General features: G+C 46.6%; 2 protein-coding genes across 3 annotated transcripts; both read left to right on the forward strand.

Annotated features, from left to right (window-relative positions):
* Positions 1 to 1,838: 1,838 nt before the first annotated feature.
* LOC124661040 lies at positions 1,839 to 6,895 on the forward strand. 2 transcript variants are annotated; one of them, XM_047198899.1, is made up of 5 exons: positions 1,839 to 1,892; positions 3,527 to 3,792; positions 4,117 to 4,193; positions 4,641 to 5,868; positions 6,244 to 6,895. In XM_047198899.1, the coding sequence occupies exons 2-5, from the start codon at positions 3,636 to 3,638 to the stop codon at positions 6,879 to 6,881; spliced, it is 2,100 nt and encodes a 699-aa protein (XP_047054855.1). In that variant the 5' UTR covers positions 1,839 to 1,892; positions 3,527 to 3,635; the 3' UTR covers positions 6,882 to 6,895. The 2 variants fall into 2 exon arrangements, with proteins under 2 accessions (XP_047054855.1, XP_047054853.1); XM_047198897.1 differs by having other exon boundaries at positions 1,843 to 1,892; positions 4,641 to 5,994.
* Positions 6,896 to 14,966: 8,071 nt separating this feature from the next.
* On the forward strand, positions 14,967 to 21,097 carry LOC124663435 (BTB/POZ and MATH domain-containing protein 1-like). Its single transcript, XM_047201135.1, has 3 exons — positions 14,967 to 15,703; positions 15,788 to 16,368; positions 20,280 to 21,097. Exons 1-3 carry the CDS (start codon positions 14,967 to 14,969, stop codon positions 21,095 to 21,097), a joined length of 2,136 nt encoding a protein of 711 aa, XP_047057091.1.
* The last annotated feature ends 3,273 nt before the right edge of the window (positions 21,098 to 24,370 follow it).

Below are 24,370 nucleotides of genomic sequence, written 5' to 3' on the forward strand. Positions count from 1 at the left end.
AGGAAAAGAAACAAAAACTTATTCATATGATAGCTCCATTCAAAATATTATTTCCTATTACAAAATAAAGTAAACACGGGAGATTTAATTATTGGGTGTGTTTTGTGTTTGTTTTTGCTCCATGGTATCCGTGTGACAAGTGCATCTTGTTTAATAATAGACCATGTTCCACCCACACACTAAGTATAAACCGCCACAGGAAACCCTAAACACAAAAGGAGCGTTTATGGTCCTATCGTCCCTCCCTCTTCCGTTGCTCTACCTTCTTCTGTGCCCCCCCCCCCCCGAGCTCCTTTTATACCCTAACTTTGTAGTACATTGACCCTCCTCTCCTAGATATTCGGCGTTAATAACATTAGTCTATTAATCCGTAAATCTGCCCAATATACCTCACAAAGAGAAAGAAAGAAACACATGTTTGTATTATAACTCTTCTCAAATATGTCATACTACAAAATAAACACAATGGAAATATTTGTTTTGGATAATTCTTATTTGTTTTTCTTCATAGTATTCACACGGCGGTCGCATCTTGGTTATGTATTCTGCACTTTCAGTCATACACCTTACTCCCGCGACTCCACCTTCTTCTACATTACTCATGCTCCTTCCTTTTCTACCACAACTTTCTCCTCCAATGACTCACCCTCCTAAACCTTTGGCAACAGTAAACTTGGTGTGGTAAATCGGCACATCTACCTATTATAACTCACACAAAAGAAGAAGAAAATCCTCGTAACTCCGTTCAAATATATAATTTCCTATATTACAAACAAGGCATGATGCATAAAGTTTTTTTTCTGACCCTTCATATTTATTTTTATTACAAATTCATCCTCCCGTCATCCAGGCTACGGCTTGCCCAGATGCATCCGTGCGCGCCAAGTATAATTAACCGACTATGTAACTATCCGACAACCTAGATTTGAAAAGCCGTCGTTGTTCATAGACCTTGTTCCCGCCACTTCTCCTTCCTCCACACCCTCGCCCTCTCCTCCCACCCTACCCTCATCTTCGACAGCCCGCTCCCCCCACCCACCCATACCTGAACCGACCGTAACTCCAATCCGACGAGTCTGTGTCCATGACATGACAGTGGCCCGCTCTCGACTTCGTACCCACATGAGATTTCACTCCTCGCATTCTCAAAAACCTAAATCCAACGTTCTATCCTTCTTTTTTATAGGATCCGGTGCCCCCACCATCAGGAAAAAGAGATCTACGCAAAACATATTGAGGTGGGAGCAACTGATTGACTGACGGTTTGAGCCGAGGTGGGAACACTGTGGCGGGCGTTCCAGGGAAGGCTGGACAACCGTTAGTATCCCCCGCCACTCCACTTTCTCCGACACTCCCAAGCCCCCCCCCCCATTCCCGCCATGGCGACGTCCTCCCCCCGCCCATGCCCCTAAACCTGAAGCGGCCGTAACTCCAGTTCGGCACACTCGGGACCTCGACGACGGCACCGTGCTCGACCCCGTCTTAGCCGACCGACGGAGATTAAACCCTTGAATCACATCGCGTCTATTTTTTCCTCCTTAACAGGATGCGGTGCTCCCACCTTTTGTTTTAGAAAGAAAAGGATATTTACAGAAGACATTAGTGGGGTGAGGTTAAGGGAGGAGGTGAGGTAAGAAAGGCCGGTGTGGAGGAGTGCTGAAGTATTCAACGGGTCAGCACACGCAGGCCGCAGCCTTTTCCTCCCTCCCGGACCGGATCCATTTCTTTCTTTCTTTCTTTCTTTCACCACCAACTCTTCTTCCTCCTCCCTCGCCCGCCCGGTCCCGGAGGCGGAGCAGGCAGCGCCAACCCTCCCTCCCTTCCCGTATCGTCGTCGTCATCGTCGTCGGCGGCTCCAGCCACGCGCGCGTCGCCTGAATCCATCCACCAAGGTTCGTCGCTACTTCCCACACGGACCATGTCCGTAGTCTTGACGGGGTTTCTCTTGGTTTGCGCTGTATTTGTTTTTTTTCGCGTGTTTCCTTCCTTCTTTCTCATCGGTGCCTTCACGCTCCGGCGTCGTCCCTGCTGTTTCTCATCTGTTTGCGGAAAGGCGTGCGTGCGTGGCGAGCGTTTCTCTTCGCTCGTTCCGTTACCCGTTCGTTCGTCAGGGGCAGGAGAACTGAACCTCATCAGGATTCAGGAACAGGGCGTCTCTCCTCGGTGTTTCGGTTGTTTTTGGATCATGGCTAGACGGGATCATGTCTAGCGACGTCAATCTGACTAAGAATCCCCTTCCGATTTGGCCGGAACTCTCTGTTTCCGACGAGGACATGGAGGAACGCTCTGTTTTTTTTCCTTTCATGGCCGTTACAGCTATCTGCTGCGTTTTATTCATGGATCGTGAGTTACAAAATCAGAAAAACCTCGAGTTAACCGTGCCTGATGGGGTTTTCCATGTCTCAAGTAAGTAATCACGCATCGAGTGTCATGAATGATGGCTCCATCGGTCCGTGCATCTCCAAACCGTTGGTTGTTCTTGTTGACAGGTTGAATGGAACGGATGGGCTGTTGAATGGATTAGATATTTAGATAGATTGGATTGGCTTCACAGTACTTACTTGATGATCCCATTGAAGGGAGTAATTACTTATTTTTGACTTTGCTGATTGGGTACTACTCATGATTGTTTCCCTTTTGGTTAGGGTACAACTAGTATTTATTTATATATGAAGCCGCTTTCCTAGGTTTGTCCTATAGAGACCCTGTAAGTTGGTGGTTTTCCTTCAAGTGAATCAGTCTAGTGATGATATGGTGCATGTACCTTTCTGAATGTCCATTTTATAGTAATTTTTTCTTACAAGCATGGTTTATCTCCATGACAATTGGATGCGTTTCTTCTATGTTTTTTTCTCTTAATTTTTTCCTTGGTTCAGTATCTTCTTGTGTTTCTGACGGAATACCGAGAAACACTGCACAACAACCACTTTCTTAACATGTGACCAGAGTTTCTGCGTCAGTTATCAGATTCTTTCTCAGAAGCTTCCTCTGCATTCTTGATTTAAATACGTTGTTTCAAGCAGATAGGAGGAAAATCACAACCCATTTTTCTTCATCATTAAAGTAGCCCCCTCCTGCTATGCTTTTATTTTGTTATTGATTAGTTGTTGAGACACTAACGAACCAACAAGGATCCGTGTATACGTTTTTTTAATCGGCGTGTCTAAAGAAATGGTTTCAATTGTATGCAGTTGGTGGGTGTCTGTGCGCGTGTTTTCGGAAACAAGTGAGTTTATGTCACCGTCATTGACCCCTCTAGAAAAGCACAGACGTTCCTCTTAAGTTACTCCTATAACCCTGTTTCTTGGTTTATGCTCCTCGATTACTTTATGTGCTTCCTCATGATTAGCAATCTTCGTTTCTCCTGCTGGTTTTCGCTGACACTTGGTCTGTACTAAATCTGTTCGGTTCATACACTTTTTCCAGTATGGGTCTTCAGGCAATGATCTATTTGGAGTTGCTAAAGTCGTTAGGTACACGCTTTGCTAGGTTGTTAGTTGATCATTGACAAATCTGTTTATAATAGGTCGCAAAGGCAAGGGAAGCCGAGGCACCATTCCATAATCTGCACGGGTCGTACTGATAAGGAATTATTAATTCATCATCCGTGCGCTTTGCTGCTGGGCCAAGAACAAATGGCCCAGCTGCTGCATCATCAGGACTCCACATTTTATGGGAAGGAAATGCAGGGGTGTCGATGGAGCTTTCTTCAGTTCTTCGGCCTTCGCCGGCGTCCACGGTCTATGAAGATGCTCTCTGACAAGAAACATCGTCAGGAGAAAAACATTGGCGGTAAGTTGCCACTGATCGATCTTTAACCATTTTGGAGTTTCCTTGAGTAATTTGCTTGATCCAGTGAAGAAACAGAGCACGGCAGCTAATATGTGTCATTCTGTACTCAAATGCTTTTCTGATTGTCCCATTTGACCTTTCATAATGAATGATGAAAAAGTTCCTGCTTAACGCTTAATGTGCTAAATAATTAATTCCTTGTTATGTGGAAGTATTACCAAATGCATACCTTGTTTAAAGCATCTACAAGTATTCAACTTATATATGCTCCTAAAACGATATGTGGAGTATTCTTACTGACCATGACCATGAAATTAACTGCAGGAAGTAGACTTCGAGGTTGCTATGTTCCGTTGAAAGATGATGACAGTGGTGTCACAGAGGACCATGAAAACACTCAGGTATATACCAACAACTCACCTTGATTGAAAATCTGTGAAGTTCTCTTCCTCTATGTAGTACTACATCCATTCCTTTTTATATGACGTTTCAGCAAGCTTAATTAGCTTGCCAGAACATCTTATAAATAATAACAGAGGAAGTATTTATGTACATCCAGTAGTCAATTTTCATACCCCATCTACAGTTTAAGAGCTGCTGCATCTACCTAATACAAATAATATATTGTACAGTTGTTTTGCTCATTTGTTCTAATGGAATTAAGGTTTATTTAGGAAAGTACGTAGAGTATTTACAATCATCGGTATATGACGATTTGTGTGCTGCCACTGCATTACATATAATTAATTTTAATAAGTACTTATGTCCTCTAAAATACATACACCTCCAACTATTTTATTCTTTGGACATGTAAACTGATCGTATCCCATTATTTTCTCGTATGTCAGGTTAAAAATAAAAAAAAGGATTCCAAAAAGAACTCTGGCAAGACAGGTCTAAGGTCCTTTATTTCAAGAAAATTGTATGGAAAGGAAGGTCAGAAACAAAAGATGCTTCCTGTTGCACCAAGGCTGCTGCGCACCCTTTCGATACATTATCTGGAAAGCAATGTCTATGTTTTTGATGGTGAGTCTGCTGCCAATGGAAATGGTCCTTCACATGGTGCGAAATCGTCACTACAAAATGCAACTGGTACAAACTTGCAACACAACACCCTGGATGGTACAGGTAGGGATATGAGTTTTTCGCAGCTCGTAAGTACAGGTGAGGAGCACATGAAACGGAAGAGCCACCGTAGCATTTCGATGGATGGGATTCTTCATAAGGTTCCGTATGGGCAGAAGGTGTCTGGAGAAACAATCATAGAAGAGCTTCCCCGGTCAGCGTCTGCCACATATGATAGGGATTGTCTGAAACCTTACACGGGCATCACCTCAAGGAGACATGTAAATCAAGGTTTTCGGCGTTCACGTTCGCTGTCTGAATCACTGGAGAGCTACTCTCACTTGCTTGATTCCATCTCAAGCAGTGAGTCCAAAAGGGTGCTGACAAGCTCCAGGTCTACTAGGAATCATTCTTTGGAATCAAAAGGTTTGGCTAGACTTGCTGAATATCTTGTGATTCCAGAAGATGCCTCGGCATTGCATGCTTTGGACAAATTTGATGTTGACGGAGATGTGAAATCCGCTGTGGATGAGAGTTCTTGCAGTGAGGTTGCTGCTGGTGGTTCTGAGAACACTGAGGTACCTGAAGAGTTGTCGAGTGAAGAAAAGCGTGGTGTCGAGGCATCGACTGAAGCTGATTTATGCATTGCTCCTTTACCTTTAGAGGTGGTTGATGTTTCAGAAGAACATGCTGCTGCAACTTGTGATGATGATCTGGTTATCTCTTCAACCGAAGCCAATATGTGTACCGATCCTTCAGCATCAGGAGCTGACATCCCAGAACAACATGCAATATCTTGTAATGATGAAGATGGTATTCACTCTTCGACAGAGGCTGATTCATTTACTCTTCTAGGTCTTCTACAATCAGAAGACATCGACATCGCAGAACAACACACAACAGTTTATGATGATCAGATCAAGTCCTGCACCGCTCAGCCTTCAGAAGGCACCAACGTTGCAGAAGAACACCCAATGATTTCTAACGACAATCACATCCAGTCATTTGAAGGTACATGCTGTGTTCCTGACCCCAATCAAGATTCTCAAGATGAGTTAAATTTAGGATGTGAACAAGAGACTGAAAGTCCAACCTCTGTTCTGGATGTGGCCTTCTCAGACCATACAATGATGGATGGTGAGATTTTTTTTCTAGCATGCTAAACCTGCATTAGCTTTCTATAACTTTAGAAAAATATTTTCACTTCAGAATGTTTAATTTGGGAGTTCTTCACTTGGGTTAGCATCTCAGAATGACATTCTTAATAAGCAAAATTATATATTCTCATTAATAATTGAAATTCTCAGAAATGTACGTTTCACATTCGTCCAACTTATTATTTCATACTCTCGCTAACAGTTCCAATTGAAACTTTCTTTTTCACAGATTCATCATCGCTGGAAGAAGATATTGTCCATTCAAGTGAACCTGACAATTCAGTTGGCAATGACGATCTGAATGTACAAGAGGACAATTTCAGCGATCTGAATGATCTCCAACTGCAACTAACAGATCCTAAGGATGAAGCCGTGCTGAATTATGTCAAGGACATATTCAGCAGGTCCAGCTTCGCCACCGAACCGCTCTTTGACGCATGGCACTCGCATAACATGGCAGCTCTCCAGAAAGATGACTGCCAGCACAGCGATCTCAGCTTCTCCGCCACCGCTGCGTCGAACCTCGCCATGGCCGACATGTCCGCTGATGAGTTCCTCCTGTTCGACCTGACCAACGAGGCGCTGCTCGACATGTACAGGAAGTACGATGCCGCTAATCGCGGGTCGAACTGCGCTCGACCGAAGCCCGTGGGGGAACGTGCCATGAAGGAGTTGTGGGGTAAGGTGAGCTACCAGCTTGATGAGGAGCTCGATGTGGACGTTGATGGCATTCTGTCGAGCGACCTGGTGAGGGCGGACCGCTGGGTGGAGTTTCGGCGGGATGGTGATGAGGTAGGGGACAAGGTGGCAGACTTCGTCCTTGACAGGCTGATCACTGAGCTCGCTCTCCAGCTCGCAAAGTTTTGATCAGTCTAGCTTGCTAGGTGTTATTCATTCGTTTTGCCCATTTTCTTTATTTAGCTAGCTCGGAACAATGGGAAGTGCTAGAGAATATTAAATTTCTCATCTGTACATTAGATATGTTTTTTCGTTCTTTGAAGACAGAAGACAGAGCAGAGAACAGTCAGGGTTAGCGGTAGGGATTTTGAGGTGTTGGTTTAGACCGGTTGCTGTGAAGTTCCGCATGTTGGATAAGCATGAGTGGTCAAGTTAAAGATGCAATGTTGGACCACACTGTTTGGTTGAATGAATCTTGAGGCAAGAATTATGTTGGAATAGAAATTTGCCAGTGATACAAAATGAATTAATATCCTTGCTCAGAGCATGGAGAAGTTAAATCTTACTCTCCATTTTACCGGTGATTCTTTAGAATTTGCTTCATGCTTTGCATATCTATTTTCCTGATCTAAATGGAAAGTAAAAAACTATTTTCCAGGCCTTCTTTTTTTTTAAAAAAATCTGTTTGTTAGGGCCATGGCCTCTGGAAGCATCTTTCCAAGACTTCGAGACGCTTCATGAACATCAAGGGCATTGTTAGATGGCAGAAGCAAGCTGAAGCAAACAAACTGGCTCAGAAGATAGAAAAACAGAGTTTATCTTGGACGACGCTGACATGAATCTTATCTGCAAGACTGCAACTAGGCACTTTTGGCATCTCAAGTTCAGCTCAGTGGACAAGAAATATGGAGAGCAAATTCCACGCGTGACGTCTGCTGGTAAGGTAAAGTTGCTACTACTGCAACGGAGAGAAAAGGTTGATTCAGTTAGAAGTCGACAGGATTCAGAAGAAGATTGATTACAAGTATGTCAAACCATGACGTGTTTCTACAGTTTCAGTTAGCCATGCTGTTGCTACAGTTTCAGATCGTGGGCCTCTCATCTAAGCATGATACATACATGTTTGCCCGCAGATGATAATGTTTCATTATTAATCCAATAGATGCTTGCATCCAGCGTATCCTTATGGAAAGTTTCAAGCCAGATGTTAATTTTGTTCCCACTTTACTGGTTGTTCCGTGGACAATTTTCCATGAAAAAACTGAATGTGCTAATGCTTCAGGCTGGCTTGGATGCTGCTCACAGGCTCTGGTTTGGCATTCCAGCTGCTGAAGTAGTGACAGTCGGGCTATAGCAGCAGTAACGCTATTTTGTTATAGCGCGCTATTTTTTTCCTTGAGCAGCACACACTAAAATGGGCTCAAAAGTGGCCTGAAATGGACATGTCATTGCTTTTGCTGGGCTTGACCTGAATCTCTTGCAGCATTCCTCTTTGTTTCTTTTTAAAATTGTTTTCCCTGGTCTCTGTCCCATACTTTCTGAGGTCTCGATTTTTTCCGAAAACCTGAAGCAAACAAAGACTAGGTGATGCTGTATACGTATTTTAAGCCTCGTTCTGTCACTCAATTTATGGATCGGAATAGCACACCTGTATCGACTCGGAGCAAGTAAAAATTCAGATGACTTCTTGGTGCAGTTAACCTTCCTGGAAATTTAGAGGTTAATAAAATTTAGGTATGGAGTATTGTTTCATGTACTCGAGACGGAGATACAATAATTGTATGGAATATACTGGTGTAGAGATATATGATTTCGGCAGTTGGCACTTGCTTGAATTCTGCACACTATGGTAAGTGTATAAATAGGGTGTTAACTTGTTCGGTAGTTTCCCTTTTACTAGATAAGATAACATACTATTACTGAAACTAGTTGAATCAGAAACATGAGTCATAGCAGATGTTTCTAGCACTGGATAGGGAGGGTAGGGGCCTTGGTAGGGGACGAGGTGTAATAGAACTTACAGGCGAAGAAGGACGGCCGAACTAGCTGACGCCGGAAGGAGCTATATATCGCTATACTAATTTCATCCTAAAGTTTAAGACTTATATTATTTTTACAAAATCAAACTATATTAAGTTTGACTAAGTTTTTACAAAAAATCAGTAACATGTAAAATAAAAATTTAATATCATTAGATAGATAATGAAATATATTTTCATATGTTATCTATAAAATATCATATATGTTGATAGATTCTTCTGAAAGTTTGGTTAAAATTTACTTGATTTTTTTTTAAAATATAAGCCTTAAGCTTTAGGATGGAGGTAGTATATCCTACCGAAAAGATCAACACTTGACCCAAGTAATAAATAGATAAATTATGTTGATCTGGAAATATATGTTGATCCATTAAATTACATCACCAAATGCATCCATAACTCATGCATTCATCTAAATAAAAAACATGTACGAACGATTCATGCATCTCCCATATGGTAGAACAATATATAGCATTTCACTCATAAATTCTTGAACAAAAAAATAAATATTCTAAGTTTGATAAACTTGCGTGCAGCTATGTTTCTTTACGAGAGGCTACCAAGACGCAACATGAAGAAGGTCGGCCAATCTATCTCCATGGGCATAATGGTGCTACGAGCATGGTCATGGAACTGGTCCGTCACCTCCTCTAATGTCCCGATGTCGAGATTAGCATTGTAGATGCGCTGATCATGGTAGTCCTTGACAAGCAAAGTGGCGCTCTTCTCTCCCAACCAAATGCATGACGGCCGTTGAAGCGGTTGGATTAGCTCGGTCAGTCTGTGGTCGACCAACCTAGTGCGAGTCCACTCTACATCACCATCTCCACTCTGGTGTCCTTCCTCTTGTTGTGGAGTCCAGATCTCTAGACGGCGTCCACGGTACACGCAGAGCGACAACGTTCCATCTGCTGCGGCGGTAAGACGGTTCGCGCATGAAAGTTCACGTAGCGCACGCTCGACATTTTCTCTTCTAGTTGCATAGTCATACGTGGGGTCCCTGGCCAGGAGGAAGACATCCTCCTTGGTCGGACAAAGGAGCTTTGTCAAGGAGAGGCGCCCGGTCTCGATGTTGAGATTTAGCAGGTGAAAGAAGTTTGTCTGGCTAACAAACAACCAGTGCGCATAGCCTCGGCATAAAACCGCTTGGTCGTGCACCATAGACCAGATCTGGCGCTCCATCTTGTTGAGGCATTTTGTTGGCTCCCTCCAGCTCGCGTCGCCGGAGACGTAAGTGTGGAGATTGAACTGCGCCTCGTCTTTGTCCCCGCCGATCATCAGCACACGAAAGGCCGGCCTGTTATGGCCGGCGCCGCTGCTCGGTAGGATGTCACAGTTGTAATCGTCGGAGCAAGCGAACATGGTGTTGAAGTCTAACTCGGGCAACACATCCCAGGTGCCGGCGAGCGGGCTGCACACAGCCAAGCGGACGATGTTGGGCTGCAGGTCGTCGTCGTGCGGATAGAGGCGCACCACCAGGAGGCCGCCGCGCGTGGCTAGCGGCAAGGCGCGGTCGACGACGGCCGCAGCAACATCGTCGGCAGGGAAGAAGGAGCTGAGGGGGCATCGACGAGTGCCGAGCAGCGAAGGTCCGGGCAACGGCACAAAGGCGAGCTGGCTGTTTGAGTTCGTGGGGCTTGTCCCCGGGAACCTCGTACCGCGGAGTCGCTGGGTGAAGTAGCCCACGACGAGGGAGCGCGGCCACCGGCGCTGGATGAGGAAGGAGGGCTCGGCCACGAGGCGGCGCCAGCTCTTGCATGCGGCAGCGCAGCGGAAAAGCGTGGCCACGTCGTCCAGGCGTAGGAGGATCTCACGGACGGCGTCGTCCGAGAGCGTCGTCGTCGACTCCGCCATTGATCGATCTTCTGGTGGAAGCTTTTCGGTGGCACGATCAATCTGTGGACGCCGTGCTTTCATTATATACATAATACATTGACTCTGTGTTCCGTAATGATCCAATCTGTACAAGACCTTCTATAACACGTACGTAGCTGAGTTTCAGTCCGATCTGTACACCAACCTGGAGTCCAATCTTTTTTTTTGAGAACCACATATTTCATTAATCGAAAACTAAGTTACATGAGGCAACACATGTGAAAACTAAAAGATAAACCGGGATACAACGATTATCCTGAATTTGCAGATAAAATCCAAGGATCGAAAAATACAGAATGATCCTTAGAGTTTCCTGCAACCACCGTAGCCAGCGGCCGCCGCCCAATTCCAACGCCGTCGAGACGGACGCAAGAAGTGACGTCGAGCCTCCACCATTGCAAGATCCAAAATAGCACCATCGTCAACGAGGCTTTGTGAGTCGATGAACAGGCCTGCTGCAAGTAGCGAGGCACATGTCGCTGTGGCACGTCGACCGGGGGACGTCCCCATGCTGTCTTGGATCAAGATACGCCGCCTCCCATCGACGAAGTCGAGAAAGAACCGCATATCCACCACCTCCGGACCAACATCTTCGCTCCAGAAGAACCACCTCGCCCCGGCCCCCAGCGACGTCGTGGACAACGACAAGCGCCAGTGACACGTCGAGAAACAGATCTCGCTAGATCTGAAGACCGGCGAGAAGACCAAGCTGCCGACCTGAAAGATCGACAAGCACACGTTGCCAACAACTCCGAGACGCTGCCGTGAAGGTCGTCGCCGGTGTGGGAGTGAAGTTGAGGCAGATTTATTTGCCCGGACGCTGCTCCCACCACCCCAACGACGCACCACAGCAGCCAAGCCCTAACTACAAAACGGAGGAGGAACGAGGTCCCTCCCCCTCCTGCCGCCGGAGCGGCAAGCGGAGGGAGAGGGGCCCAGATCTCACGTCGGTGGAGATTGGATCTGCCGCTGCCTGGTCTCCCGAGAGTTGGGGCGAAGGACGACGGTTTTCCCGATTAGCATCTGCGTTGGGAGCGCGAGCGCTTAGAAAATAATCTACCTGGAGTCCAATCTTAAGTACACTACAGAACATGAAGAGAACCAACCTGAGATTGGGTGGTTAGGAGGGTGGTTGTACCCCCAGCCCACAAGAGTTCAAATCTCAAATTTGACATCCGTATGTCTCATGAAGACGGAATATTCATTCAGTGGGAGGCGACATTTCCATCGACAGCGAGGCACCTGTGGTGAATTCGTCAATTTTAAGATCCAATCCACCGACTCAGTCTTTCGAAGGTGCTCATAGGGGTAGGGTGTGCTTGTGTGCATTCATATGGGTGGATGTATACGCGTATATGTGTGCGTCTGCGTTTGTACCCTGTTTCTAAAAAAAACATGAAGAGTTTACTTATGTACAATGTATTTACCTTAATTACATACCACCGATAAATCAGCCTACGGGCTGTGCTTCGCAAAGTTACCATCAAGAAACTTGAAAAACAAGCACACCAATGTTTAGTTCCAAACATGTACCTAGCTTCTAGCAAGGAGGAATGTAGTTAGTACTAACTGCCTTCCAAATTAATTGGAAAAATCAATTTGCTTTTTTTTTGCGCAAAGTCCACTGATCTATCTATGCTAACCAAAAATTGAAAATATTTATTTGATAAATATTTCTAAATGTTTAGAAAAATATTGTGTAAAATATTGTTGAATAATTCTTGGATGAAACATCAATGAAACTAATATGTATCTTCTGCATAAAAATATCTAGTATATAAGTGCCTGCTGAATACTACACAAGAACATCGGTTCATTTTCTGTCAATAAAAAATTCCGTTTGCATTGCAGTTCATAGTCTTATTATTTTTGAGCTAGAAACGGAGTGGAAAACATATAATCTGTGAAAAATTAAGTGGAGTTCTATAAAATGCTCAGACAAAGGTGGAAATGGTGCTATGTAAACTTCTCAGCACCAATCTCCAACAGTTGAATGGTAGAGATAGTCCAGGAAGACCTTCCTACATGTGGGATTCCATTTCTCGTCGCCTAACTGGTGTCCAACTAAAAGTGTATGTGATGGTGGTGAGGATTTTATTGCCTGACACTCTGATGACAAAGGCCAGAAAACGATGAAGCAAGCATATAAGAGCATCTCTAGCAGAGCCCGTAAAAATGCGAACTGTAAAACGTGAGTTCAGGCCACTGAACTCGTGTTTAAGGGTCGAAAAAATGCCGACGCAGATCAGAACCCGTAAAGAAAAACTGTAAAAAAACATATTCCTAATTATGCCACTAGACCCACATGTCAGAGTTTTCTTTTTCTTTTCTCCTCCTTCTTCTTCCTTGCTCCATCCACCATCCTCCGGCCAAATTCCAGGCCTGCTGCCCCGCTCCGGCACCGCCCGCGCCTCGCCGCCCCCGGTCCCGCCCTTGCCGCGCTGCCCCGCCCCCGGCTCCGTCCGCTCCGCCCCCGCTCGGCTCCGCCCGCCCCAGCCCCGCCCGCGGCACGCCGTCCGCCCCAGCCCCCGCCCGCGCCGCGTCGCCCCGGCTCCACCCCATCCCGGCCTCGGCCCGACCTCGCCCGTGCTGCGCCGCGCCGCCCCGCCTCGGCTCCGCCCCGCCTGGCCCCGCTCGCGCCATCTCGCCTCGGCCCCGGCCACGCCTGCTCCGCCCCGCAGCAAGCTCACCCCTCCCCACGCGAGCTCACGCCGCCCACGAGCTCGCCCGCCCCGCGCCGCTCCACTCTGCAGCGAGCTCGCCTCGCCTCGTGCCGCCCCATGCCGTCGCGAGCTCGCCAGAATTTGGTCGTATTCTGATGAATTTGGTTGGATTTTGGTGACTGTACCGGCGGAAGCAGTTAGCTCGAGCTGAAATTTCAGCGCGCCACGAGTAGGGGTTCGTGTTCAGTTCGCTGTTTCAGCCCCTTCAAATACAGGCCGAGCTGGGTTTTCGGTCTCGGCCTGAAAACTTTTTTTCGGTTTTGGCTCGTTTACGATGACTGATCTGCGCCATTTTGTGAACCGAACCCGTAAATTAGCAGTTATTTTTCGGTTTTGCCCAATTTACAGGCTCTGTTAGAGATACTCTAAGCTCTACATGGAAACTGAAAAACAGAGATGTGGGGAGGATGCTAGTTCCAGCTCGGTTGCTCCAAGTACACTGAATAAATGCAATGATGATTTCTGGCGAAGAATATGGATCCAGCGCTAAATAAATCAAGATGTTTACCCGGAGAATAGCTGATCACAACTCCTTGGCTATGCGGACAAATATATCTGCGGCCTAGAGGGGTGAGTTTAGACAACTGTAAATGTCTGTTTAGTGGGCGAGTAGATGAAGATGGCGCGCATCTATTTATCAGGTGCAAAGTAGTAAGGGAAGTGTGGCGCAAAAATGGCATGGAAACTATTAGATTGAAGCTAGAAAATACAGTTTCATCAACACATACACTTGACTTACTTTGGAAACTGACGGAAAAATAAGCGAGTTCAGATTTTAACCTGTTGGTGGCACTGGTGGAATAATAACAAGCTGAGAGAGGGAGAGATCCCTATCAGTGCTTGCTGTAGGCGCTCTGTCTGCCAAGCACACGAGTTCTTCGAGCTCTTGAGTAAGGAAAAAATAAAAAATAAAATTAACAAGGGGAAGTGGTCTCCACCTTCGGAAGGGTTTTTGAAATTTAACACCGATGCTGCTTATAACCCAGGTGAAAATCAAGCTGGTTGGGGAGTTATTGTACGAGACCACAAAGGTGCAATTGTAGCTGCTAGCGCCGGCAAGGTCATTAGCGTCACTCATGCTTACGATGCAGACTAGATGCAACGGCTAGGGCCGTGGATATAGCAGTGGATCTAGGCGCTATATATATGGGCGGTCTTTGAGACTGATACCCAACTGCTCGCTTTGGCCCTGAATTGACATGGTTCTGATTTCTCTCATTTGGCTGCAAATCTTAATGACTTGAAGATCCAACTCCATTCTTGGTTCTCCTGCAGTGAAGTAGGGGCATGTAGACGTGACGGAAACAAAGTAGCACATGAAATTGCTATTTTGGGTAAATCATGTAATGCCAATGAGGCTTTTTGCCAACTCGTTATTGTTGGCGATATGCCCAAAGTTTTGTAAATAAAGCTTGATGCTTTAAAAAAAATACTAAAGGTGCTGTTAAAAAAGTACTCCGTTTCCTTAACTGGAGTAGAGCCGATAGTCCGTGCCCGATAAGGATACCTATCAATTTTTTTTGGTATATATATCGTAGCCGTGTGCACACATATTGGATCGCTCATCGTAATCATAGTTCGACGATGGATCGACCAAACAACTAGCCTGGCGGCCCGCTGGCCGGCCCATCGGCTCGATGGCGACGCAGACCAAGACGGCGACGGCGACGGCGTCTACGTATGGCTCGGCGCTGGTCCGTGGCACGCACCAGCTGCGCATCCGCGGCTACGGCAAGCGGAAGGCCATAAAATCCCGAGGCTTCGAGGCCGGCGGCCACCTCTGGGCCATCTCCTGCGTCTTCGACGACGACCACGAGCTCTCCTCCGTCTCCCTCGAGCTGCTCCACACCGGCTCCGCCAGGGATGTCGTCGCTATGGCCACCCTCAGGATCGAGCACCCAGCCGGTTGCGACCGGCGGCCTTCAGCTGAGCGGCGGAGCGGTGACGCGCACGTCTTCCCGGCTTGGCCCACTCCTTCGGAGTCCACCATGGCTACTTGCAGAAGCTGGGAGCTGTCGCTGCTCCTGCCCCGCCACGAGTACTGTTACTTGGATGATGACTGGGCCCTGAATGACAATAGCCAGCAGGAGGACTTAGTTGACGAGGACGGTTGCTTCTATGTCTACTGCGCCGTGGATGTGCTCCAGGAGGACTCGGACACACCCACAGATCAGATCTCCGTCGTGCCGCCGCCAAAAATATCCGAGGATCTTGGAAGGCTGCTTCTTCTTTCTCATGGAGAAGGGGAGGGGCAGGGAGAGCTGGAGATGGAGACGGAATTGGAGTTGTGGCGGAGGCGCTGCATGCTGCCTGACGTCACGTTCATCGTCGAGGAGGCTGAGATCCAGGCGCACAAGCTCATGCTCGCCATGCGGTCGCCCGTCTTCGCCGCCGAGTTCCGGTGGCACACCAGGGAAAAGCCCTTGCCCGTCAAGGACATGAGCACCTCCACTTTCAGGGCCATGCTCCACTTCATCTACACTGACGATCTGCCTCCTATGAAACCATGCAACATGTCGGCTATGGCACTCGACCTTCTCGTGGCTGCGGATCGGTATGATATCGAAGGCCTCAGGCTCGTGTGCGAGAACATACTGTCTGAAAATGTGACACCAGGGTCTATCCTGCCAATATTGATGGCGGTGCATGGTAGGCAAAGCTGCCAATCACTAGAAGACTTGTGCATCCAATACATGGCGTCCGATCCTGATGTGTACGCCGCCGTGAAGGGGACGGAGGACTACAAGGAGCTCAAGGAAACTTGTTGCTATTTTATACTCGACATCACCGACAAAGTAGCCAAGACTAGCATGGCCAATACTCCCGGCCCTGATGCTCCTTCCTCCTCAAACAGCAGACGTCAACAGCAGATGAGCACGTCCAACTCGTCAGAGGTGGTTCAGGGAACACATGAGTTTAAAATCCCACACTTCATTGCCGTACAAAGGAAGCATGGAGTTGGCAAAGAGATCAGTTCCAGCACTTTTCAGGTCGGTGGCTACGAATGGAGGGTTAAGGTATACCCATCCTCATCATCGGAAACTAGATGATACCCCGCGCGTTGCTGCGGAAAATCATGTTAATACCGGTTGCTAAAATCCTTATATTATTGCAACGATTAACAAAAATATTGTAATTGATCTGAGAAATAACATAGAAATGAAAATGCAAAGTACATCTAACATTAAAAGGTACTGCTATCAGTATTTTTTTATGCGGAGAACACCAAAGTTTGAGATATGTTGTTTACTCTTGAGATGTGAACATACATAGAAAATGAGTATACAATGTTTTACAGCAATCGTCGACGAAATTGACATATATGGTCCACCGGTTGATTAGTTAATATCTTCAATTTCCTCATTTTCCGCCCCTACTCCTTGTATAATTCTGTGATGTGCTTTTCTCAAGCATGGCTGATAAAAAAATACCTACGGAAACAAATTGATTGTGAAATAACTTTATGTACAAATCGACTGTCACCAAGGATCAAACACAACTATTATTATTGAATCTTAGTATTATGAGACCTACAAGAATAAGAAATTTATAAGAAAAAAGAGAATAAAGAAGTGCAAACGAAATGATTTACAGAAGATAAATAAAATAGCTGGCGCCGAAGCTACTATTTGATCTTAAAGCAGATGCACTATGTAAATATGTGGTCAATTTAATAACTACAATACCTTAAGCCAAAACCTTGGAACTATTTTTCTCGTACCTGCATAGATTATAGTTCAACTGCGGTTGGCCAAACTGAGGATATTTTGGTTTCTCCTCTCTCTTTTAATCTAAATGGAATACTGATTTTATTTCTAAATCACACACAAAGCAACCGAATTGGAAGATACTTATTTTACGCATGCAGGCCCCAAGAATTTTGTTAGCGTAGAAGCATTAGCTGAGTTTTTCATTCCGTTTCGATGCATAGTCAAGTAAAAGACAATGGACAAACATTGTACATATCCAGCGAGTATCACAAATTGGCATGTTAAAATTCATAATAAAGGGAGTGTTAAGGAGATCTGCAACAAATGGAAAGAAAAATTGTAAATTTCTCTGCTGCCCGTGTGCATATTATACTATCTATAAAAATAGCAATCACTAAATTCTGGGAACCAAGAGTGGCACTAACATAGTCGAGAACCCCACGAGTGATGCTGGCCATCATCCACCAAAATAGGTCCCTGCACAGCACGACCAATACAAATTGGGACAATGGAAAACGGGCACAACACAATGAAAAAAACCCCCCGCTCCCATCGCTCCCCCCGCGGGGCGACCGGGGCGCCCCCGTCTCCCTCTCCTCTACCCCCACCCTTCTCCTCCCCCCCGCCGCCGCCGCCGGCGGGAGCCGCCGGGCAAAGCCCGGGCGGTGCTGGCGGCGGTGGTTTTCTCCTCCCACCGCCTGCTGGGAAGGCCCGACGGGGCGGGTCGCGCCCTCGCCGCGGTGAGGCGCGTCGGTTCCGGCTCGGGCCGGCGTTGCTCCGGCCGTGGAGGGCCGTGTGGTCGGCGACTGCAGCGTGGAGCGGTCGTGCGCGGCGCTGCTCGGTCCGCCGGCGGCTGGGTCGCCTAGGGTTGGCGTGTGGCGGCGGGATCTGGGCTTGTGGGCCCAGATCTGGGCCTGCCAGGGCCTGGCCGGATCTGGCCATGTTGGTCTGCTCTCGGGCCTGATCTGGGTACTGAGGGTCCGGATCCGACGACCTGGCCGTTCACTGCCGTGGGAGTCCGGCGTTCTCGGGTTCTCCGGCGGTTTTGACGTCGCTTGGGGGCGAGGTTCTTGTCGGCTATCCGGGATGGGTCCCTGGGCCGGCGCATGCTTGCCGGGTAGGCAGTGTGCCCAGTACTGCTGCTGCTCCCGCGGTGGTAGTCTGGTTTTCCCTCCGACTAGCTTGCGCGTGCAGGTGCTGGCGACCTGGGGATGGTGAGGTCGTTGGGTTGCCGCCGATATAGCGTCGTTGACGTCTAGATCTGGGTCTGGCCGGGCATTGCCAGCCAGCGTTTGCGTTCCCCTGCGGATGAGTCTAGCTGGGGCTAGTTCATAGGGCGACTTTGGTCGGGGGCGCGGTAGCGATTGCTGCCTTGTCTGCTCTACGTCCTCGTGATGGCGACCGGAATTTTGATCGGGTTGGACCTCGGCGAAAGCTGCACATGGCTGTGGCCTGTGCCGGTGACGGCGTCACCTGCGGGTGTCGCTCCCTTGTTGAAGGCGTCCCGATGATGTCTCCTGTTCGAAGTGATGGACTCTGTCCCTCCGCCCCAATCTGCTCTCCTGGGGCCCTCACTTTGTGCTTGCTTCTCTAGTAGTGTCTTGTGGAACCCTGTGATCTCTCGCTGGTGTCTCAGCCCACTCGCAGCATCGGCCTGGCTGCTTTTACACGGTTTGTTGCGGTAGCTGATGCCCTTCCTAGCGCCTTGGGGGGCTTTGCTAGGGCGGCGTCTGGTCGTAGCTTTGCCGGTGTGCTTATGCCAATGCCAGGGGAAGATGTTGTGTGCTTGGTCTGGACCTAGCCCGAGCTCCAGGGGTGGTGGCTCTCGGGTCTGGGTGAAAACTTTGCAGGACCTTTGTTTCTGCCGACGACGATGACGCATTCTCGCGCCATTCACCTTCTTGGAGGCGTCGCCGCAAGACCCCCTCCTTTGGTTCCTCAAGCTCTGCTAGGTCGTCGGCCCGTCGTTGAGTTCCTCAGAGGTTGCAGTCTTGGTGCGGTGGAGGTTTGTTGGTGTGGACTTGGTAGTGTTTGCTCCGGTGCTGCAGAAGACAAGGCTCCCTCTTCATAGTTTAAGCTGGCGCTTCAGCTCGTCGTTATCTGTGTTGTCTTCTGTTTTGGGTTCCGCTGTGTGCTTGACGTGCGTGTGTTGTAACTTCTGGTGTAACTCCTAGCCGGTTGAGGGCTTTGTTAATTCAAAGTCGGGCTCATTTCGAGCCTTCCGTTTCGTTTAAAAGAAAACGGGCACAAAGTATGCAAGTAATTGGCAGGGCTATCATGACTTACTGAATCGCTCGATTTGCAATGCGAGAACCTTCAGCGAGAACCCCGTGCCCTGCAGTGCAGAGGAAACATGCTACTCACGCGTCAGGACAAAATCAACTCCAAATGGAACAGGAGACGGCGCTTGTACCTAGTTGAACGGACCATTGGTCTTGGAGGATGTCGGGATGCAATTCTGGAGGACGACTGGGCGGTGGCACGGCGCCTGGAGGAGGAGGCGATGGAGGGGCACGGCGGCAAGGAATCGCTGGAGAGTGGAGACTCGGCGAGATGGACCCATCCCCGCGCGCAGGCTTCTCCTAGTGGAGGGTGCTCCTGGTATAATCCCGGCGGATTCGAATTGGCAACAGTTGACGTGATGGCGTGGGAGAGCTCAGAGTTTATAAAGAGGATAAATATTGCGGGAACTTTTCGGATACCTCCATCAGTTTCCAATTATTCCGGAGATCATGCGGGAGATGAATAGGAAACGCCAATCATCAATGGCTGGAGAGATATCGATGGAGAAGAAACATTGATGGTTGTCCATCACTTGAGCAAGAAGCAACGGGATGGGCCGTTCAGTCCATGTTTCTTTTCTTGCATCTTGATATAATGGGTTGTCGGTTGGTGTTTGCATGGTTAATAAACAAAAAATATGCATTTTTTTCCTCAAAAAAAATCTGCATATTAGTACGCAACGCAGGGAGTAGAAGACATGATGCATTAGCGTTATATTGCCACCATTAAACCCAACTGATTTAAGGTGGAGGCGAAGCTACATGAAAATAAAGGGGCAGATCTGACGTATTGATAGTGATTAATTTGACAATACTAAAGGATCTTTTTCTGAGGTGGCAGGTGAGATGAGGTGTCATGGTTGCATTGGCTAGAAGTGTAGTTTGTGGGGTGCTCCTAGGTGGATAGCTTGCATGTTGAGAGAAATCATGTAGTGGGGTGCTCCTATTTAGAGATAAAAGATGGCAAAAGGGCACGTCTCTGTGTACATCGAGCTATTGACAAATCCTGGACCTACCGGTGTCAAGGCGACGGTGCGCTTCATGATGGATGCCCGTAGAGGAACTGGACAGATAAAATGGTTAGAGAAAACATTTACAGTCAAGTCAGATTGGGGGTATGCATACTTCATCACCACGAACTCCGCCAAGTGGGGACACGTAGAACACGATGGTTCCATTACCATACACTGCGATGTTTATGTCGCGAAGGTTTGCTCGACCCAAGATGGCACCATAGCCACAATGTCACCTTCCAAGAATAGCTCGCACCTCAAGCAGCTACTTGTGTGCGAGCAAGGATCGGACATAAGGTTCCTTGTCGAGGATAGCGAAATACGAGCACACCGTCTCCTGATTGCTGCGCGCTCCCAAACCCTATACGAAGCAGTGGAAGTGGTCAACAAGGGCGATGACCACAACATACTGGTCAATGACACGACGGTCGCAGTCTTCAAGGCCATGCTCCACTTCATCTACACCGACGAACTGCCTGCTATGGTGGACCTAGCCCCTGGTGTCGATGAAGATGAAGTGACGGTAGCCCAAGACTTGCTGGTTGCAGCGTGCCGGTTCCGCCTACAAAGGATGAAGGCCATGTGCGAGAACTTGTTGGCGGCCCTCGTCTCGGAAGAGAATGCACTAAGCACGTTGGAGCTGGCACAGAACCTCCATTGCTCGAACCTCGAGAACTATTGTAGCGAGTTCATCCGGTTGGCCAAACTAGTTCAAGGAGGATGTGTAGATTATAGGCTGCTCAACAAGTTTAGCACATATTGATTGATTATTTATAATTGTTTCAAAAAAATATTTTGGAAGAGAAGCCTCTGAAGATGCGTGAGCGATCTATCCATCCCGCCTCGCCATGCAGGCGCGTGAGCGAGCGTTGGACATGATCAATTGCTAACACCAAATTCAGAACTGAAATACATACTCACTGCACCCTCTATTATACAAGAAGGTCAGATAGAGCTAACCATAATGGGGATAAGCAACGCGCGCACCTTCTTCTTGGGACGACCATGAGTTCCATGGACCATGGATATTGTATTTGGCCATGGCGATTTTAAAGCTATGGCACTGGTTGCTTTGATATGAGATGAATTTCCCTGCCCAGGCTGCCTTCTTGCTGTAATTTTTCGTTCTTAAAGAAGTTGGATTCATTCCACTTTTTTTCTGTTTTCTTTATCACTTGTTGGCATGTACAGTTTTTCCCTCATCTTTCAATAAAAGAGAAATTAGATTCTAGAAAAAGCAAGTTCAGGACATAGTTCTGCCACATATTATATACCAGAAACATCAAGTTCACTAATACAACAAATCCACAGCAAGCAACAACAAGTTTACATAACCATCAAGACATGCGTGCAATCAATTTGAGTCGACCGAAGCATCAGAGAGAATGTCATCACCTTGAGGTTGATTACCTTATGTTTCTGAATGCGGATAATTGGAAGAATCGGAAAGGATGGCTTCTTCTCTGTTTCCACTTTTGCTAGTCGGGGATTTAGTTTTATTCATGATATGCCCATGCTTAGGCATCGGATGAGGAGTTCATTGCTTGGATTGCCTCTTTACCATAGATTTGTAATTAACAAGTACACCTTCATTTATTTATTTATTTATTTATTTATTTATTTTCCTTTTTTGTATGAACTTTGTTTGATATATTGAAATAAATATGTTGTGGAGCTTTTTCCCTAAAGATCTGGACTAAAAAAAACTAGAAAACGCAACCAGCAAGCAATAGAAAAAGCTAAGAAAGAATAACCAAATAAGCCATTTTTTAGTTAGAACGTATATATGACCAACCATTGGAAATAATTAACACCTACAATATGTTCATGAGGTTTACATTTTATTCTCGTTGCAAAAACAGTAAGTACGAGTAGTGAGAAAAGATAAAAGTTGCATGTCTATTATTTTAAATTTAAACGGTTCGTTGGCCACATGTAGCCAAAAAAAGCGCACTTGTGTTATTTGAATTGTGTGATAAGGTGAACAAAACATAAAATAGAAAGTTGATTTTAGTACGATTACAACCAGCTAGAAGGTCGTCCAATAATTTTATATTCTTGTTGTAGCGGACTGGCTAATTTGTTAATATCATTTGTGCTTTTCATTGAGTGAACCTATGGAAGGTAAGTCTGATTTATGTTTATGTATCATCATCTACCTATTATTATATACTAAAACCAAAATAAGGGTGTTTTAACGGAGCCGTCAGGTTAATCCACATAAGCTAAAATTACTAGCACCGTTGATTGTAATAGTAACGAATGAGATTAAAGGTCAAGTCAAAGTTACGTAAATTGTTGTCACGTTACAAATCACGTACTCATGAAAAGGTACGAGGCCATGATGTCCATATAAGCTTCCACGTGTGCTAAATAATCTAGCCTATGATGGTGGAGATAAAAAAAACATCGTGTGCTGGAGTAAAACAACGTATCGACTGGCATATGTGCGTTCTTGGCTACGGGGAATCAGCTGGCGTCGATGTTGCTGACCTGGAGCGAACTTTTACTGGTACATGTAATTTCTGGATCTAGCGGTATGTGTTCTTGGGTACGAGTAATCAGGTGGCATTGATCTCAATTGGAGGATAAGTAGGTGAAAGGCAAGAGAGACTGAAGGAGAGAACTGAGATTAGATGCTAAAAGCTGCAGGGAAGCATGATGAAGGCTGGAGAAGGAGAGCATTGGCATAGTCCCAACCGCCTCTAAGGTCATCAAAATATTCATTTATGTTTCAAATTCTCTTCAGGTATGAGCAAATAAGAGCATTGCTCTAAGTTATAAGCGAGTAGAGTTGTGGCTCTTCCTAGGCCATCAGCCCGTGATGTGCCGCTGTGATGTGGGAGCCGTTGTGCGGTTGGCTTTGATTGTTGTTGTCTCAATTGGCTTGGGTCCGTGCGGGCAGTTGGCAATGTGTGCTACAGTTGCATGCCTACACTTCTGGTTGGTGATCGGCATTCTGGTTCATCGCCCTCCTGTTCCCTCTGCTGGAACCTCACTACTTATTATCTGGTGTTGCCTCTCTCCTATCCATCCGGTGAATCATGTACTTTCTCTTCCTCTTTTTGTATTTTTTCTTTCTTTCTCTTCCTTTTTTTGGATTTTTTCTATCAGTATAAGGACCTTTCTCACTACTGATCTGGTGTGCATGTGCTTTTTTCTACCGTTGTCCAGTGTTATGAGGATCAGGCCAGAGCAAACGCACATGATTAGATGAGGTTAATTAGTACCCATTCTGTTCCATATTAGTTGCCGCTGATTTAGTACAACTTTTATTGAATCAGCGACACCTAATATGGAACTGAGGGATTATGTTCTATGGTTGTTACTAGCTATGTCTAATTTTAGGGGTGTTCGGTCTACCAAATGAGAAATGGTTGCAGTAGTTAGTAGCCATTGATGCCCCACCATTCAAGGTCTCAAGGATACTTGCATATATCTAATTAAACTGAATTGTTCTATGTTTTTAACACAAATCCTTTTACTATGGACATCGCAGGTTAAGAGATATATGTTGTCAACCATGACCGGCCAGGCCGTGCCAAAAAGAGGGGCATGCAGCACGGCGAAGCACCCCTACATATGAGTTTTTGGAGCTGAAATGGATGCATGGACGTGTGGTTTGATAATTGAAACATGTATATTTTAGATAAGGAAAGTTCACATGGCGAAACGGATAATGATTTATAATTCATGCTTCAGAAAGTTTGCTATGGGCCTATTGTGCAAGTATGGAGGAGGCTGGAAACCATACAAGTAACATGATAGTACAATAGAAATTTCTGACAAAGAAATGTGGTCTGAATGAAGGAACAAGGTTAACGAAAGCCTGCCGGTATGTCCTGAAAGTTTAGCCATTTTTTCTTTTAGTTTTATCTCTATGGAGCTGTAACATTCAGATACTCAGAAACAGAGCATGCTTTGAGCATAAACTTCTTTGCTCACCAGCTGAACTGGTGTGCTATACATGCTCTCTTCTTGTGTTCAAGGAGGACCGGAGGGAGACGTGCTGAGGGAAGGAGACGCAAGTGACGCT

Source organism: Lolium rigidum, chromosome 6, assembly GCF_022539505.1.
Source record: "Lolium rigidum isolate FL_2022 chromosome 6, APGP_CSIRO_Lrig_0.1, whole genome shotgun sequence".
Classification (NCBI taxonomy): domain Eukaryota; kingdom Viridiplantae; phylum Streptophyta; class Magnoliopsida; order Poales; family Poaceae; genus Lolium; species Lolium rigidum.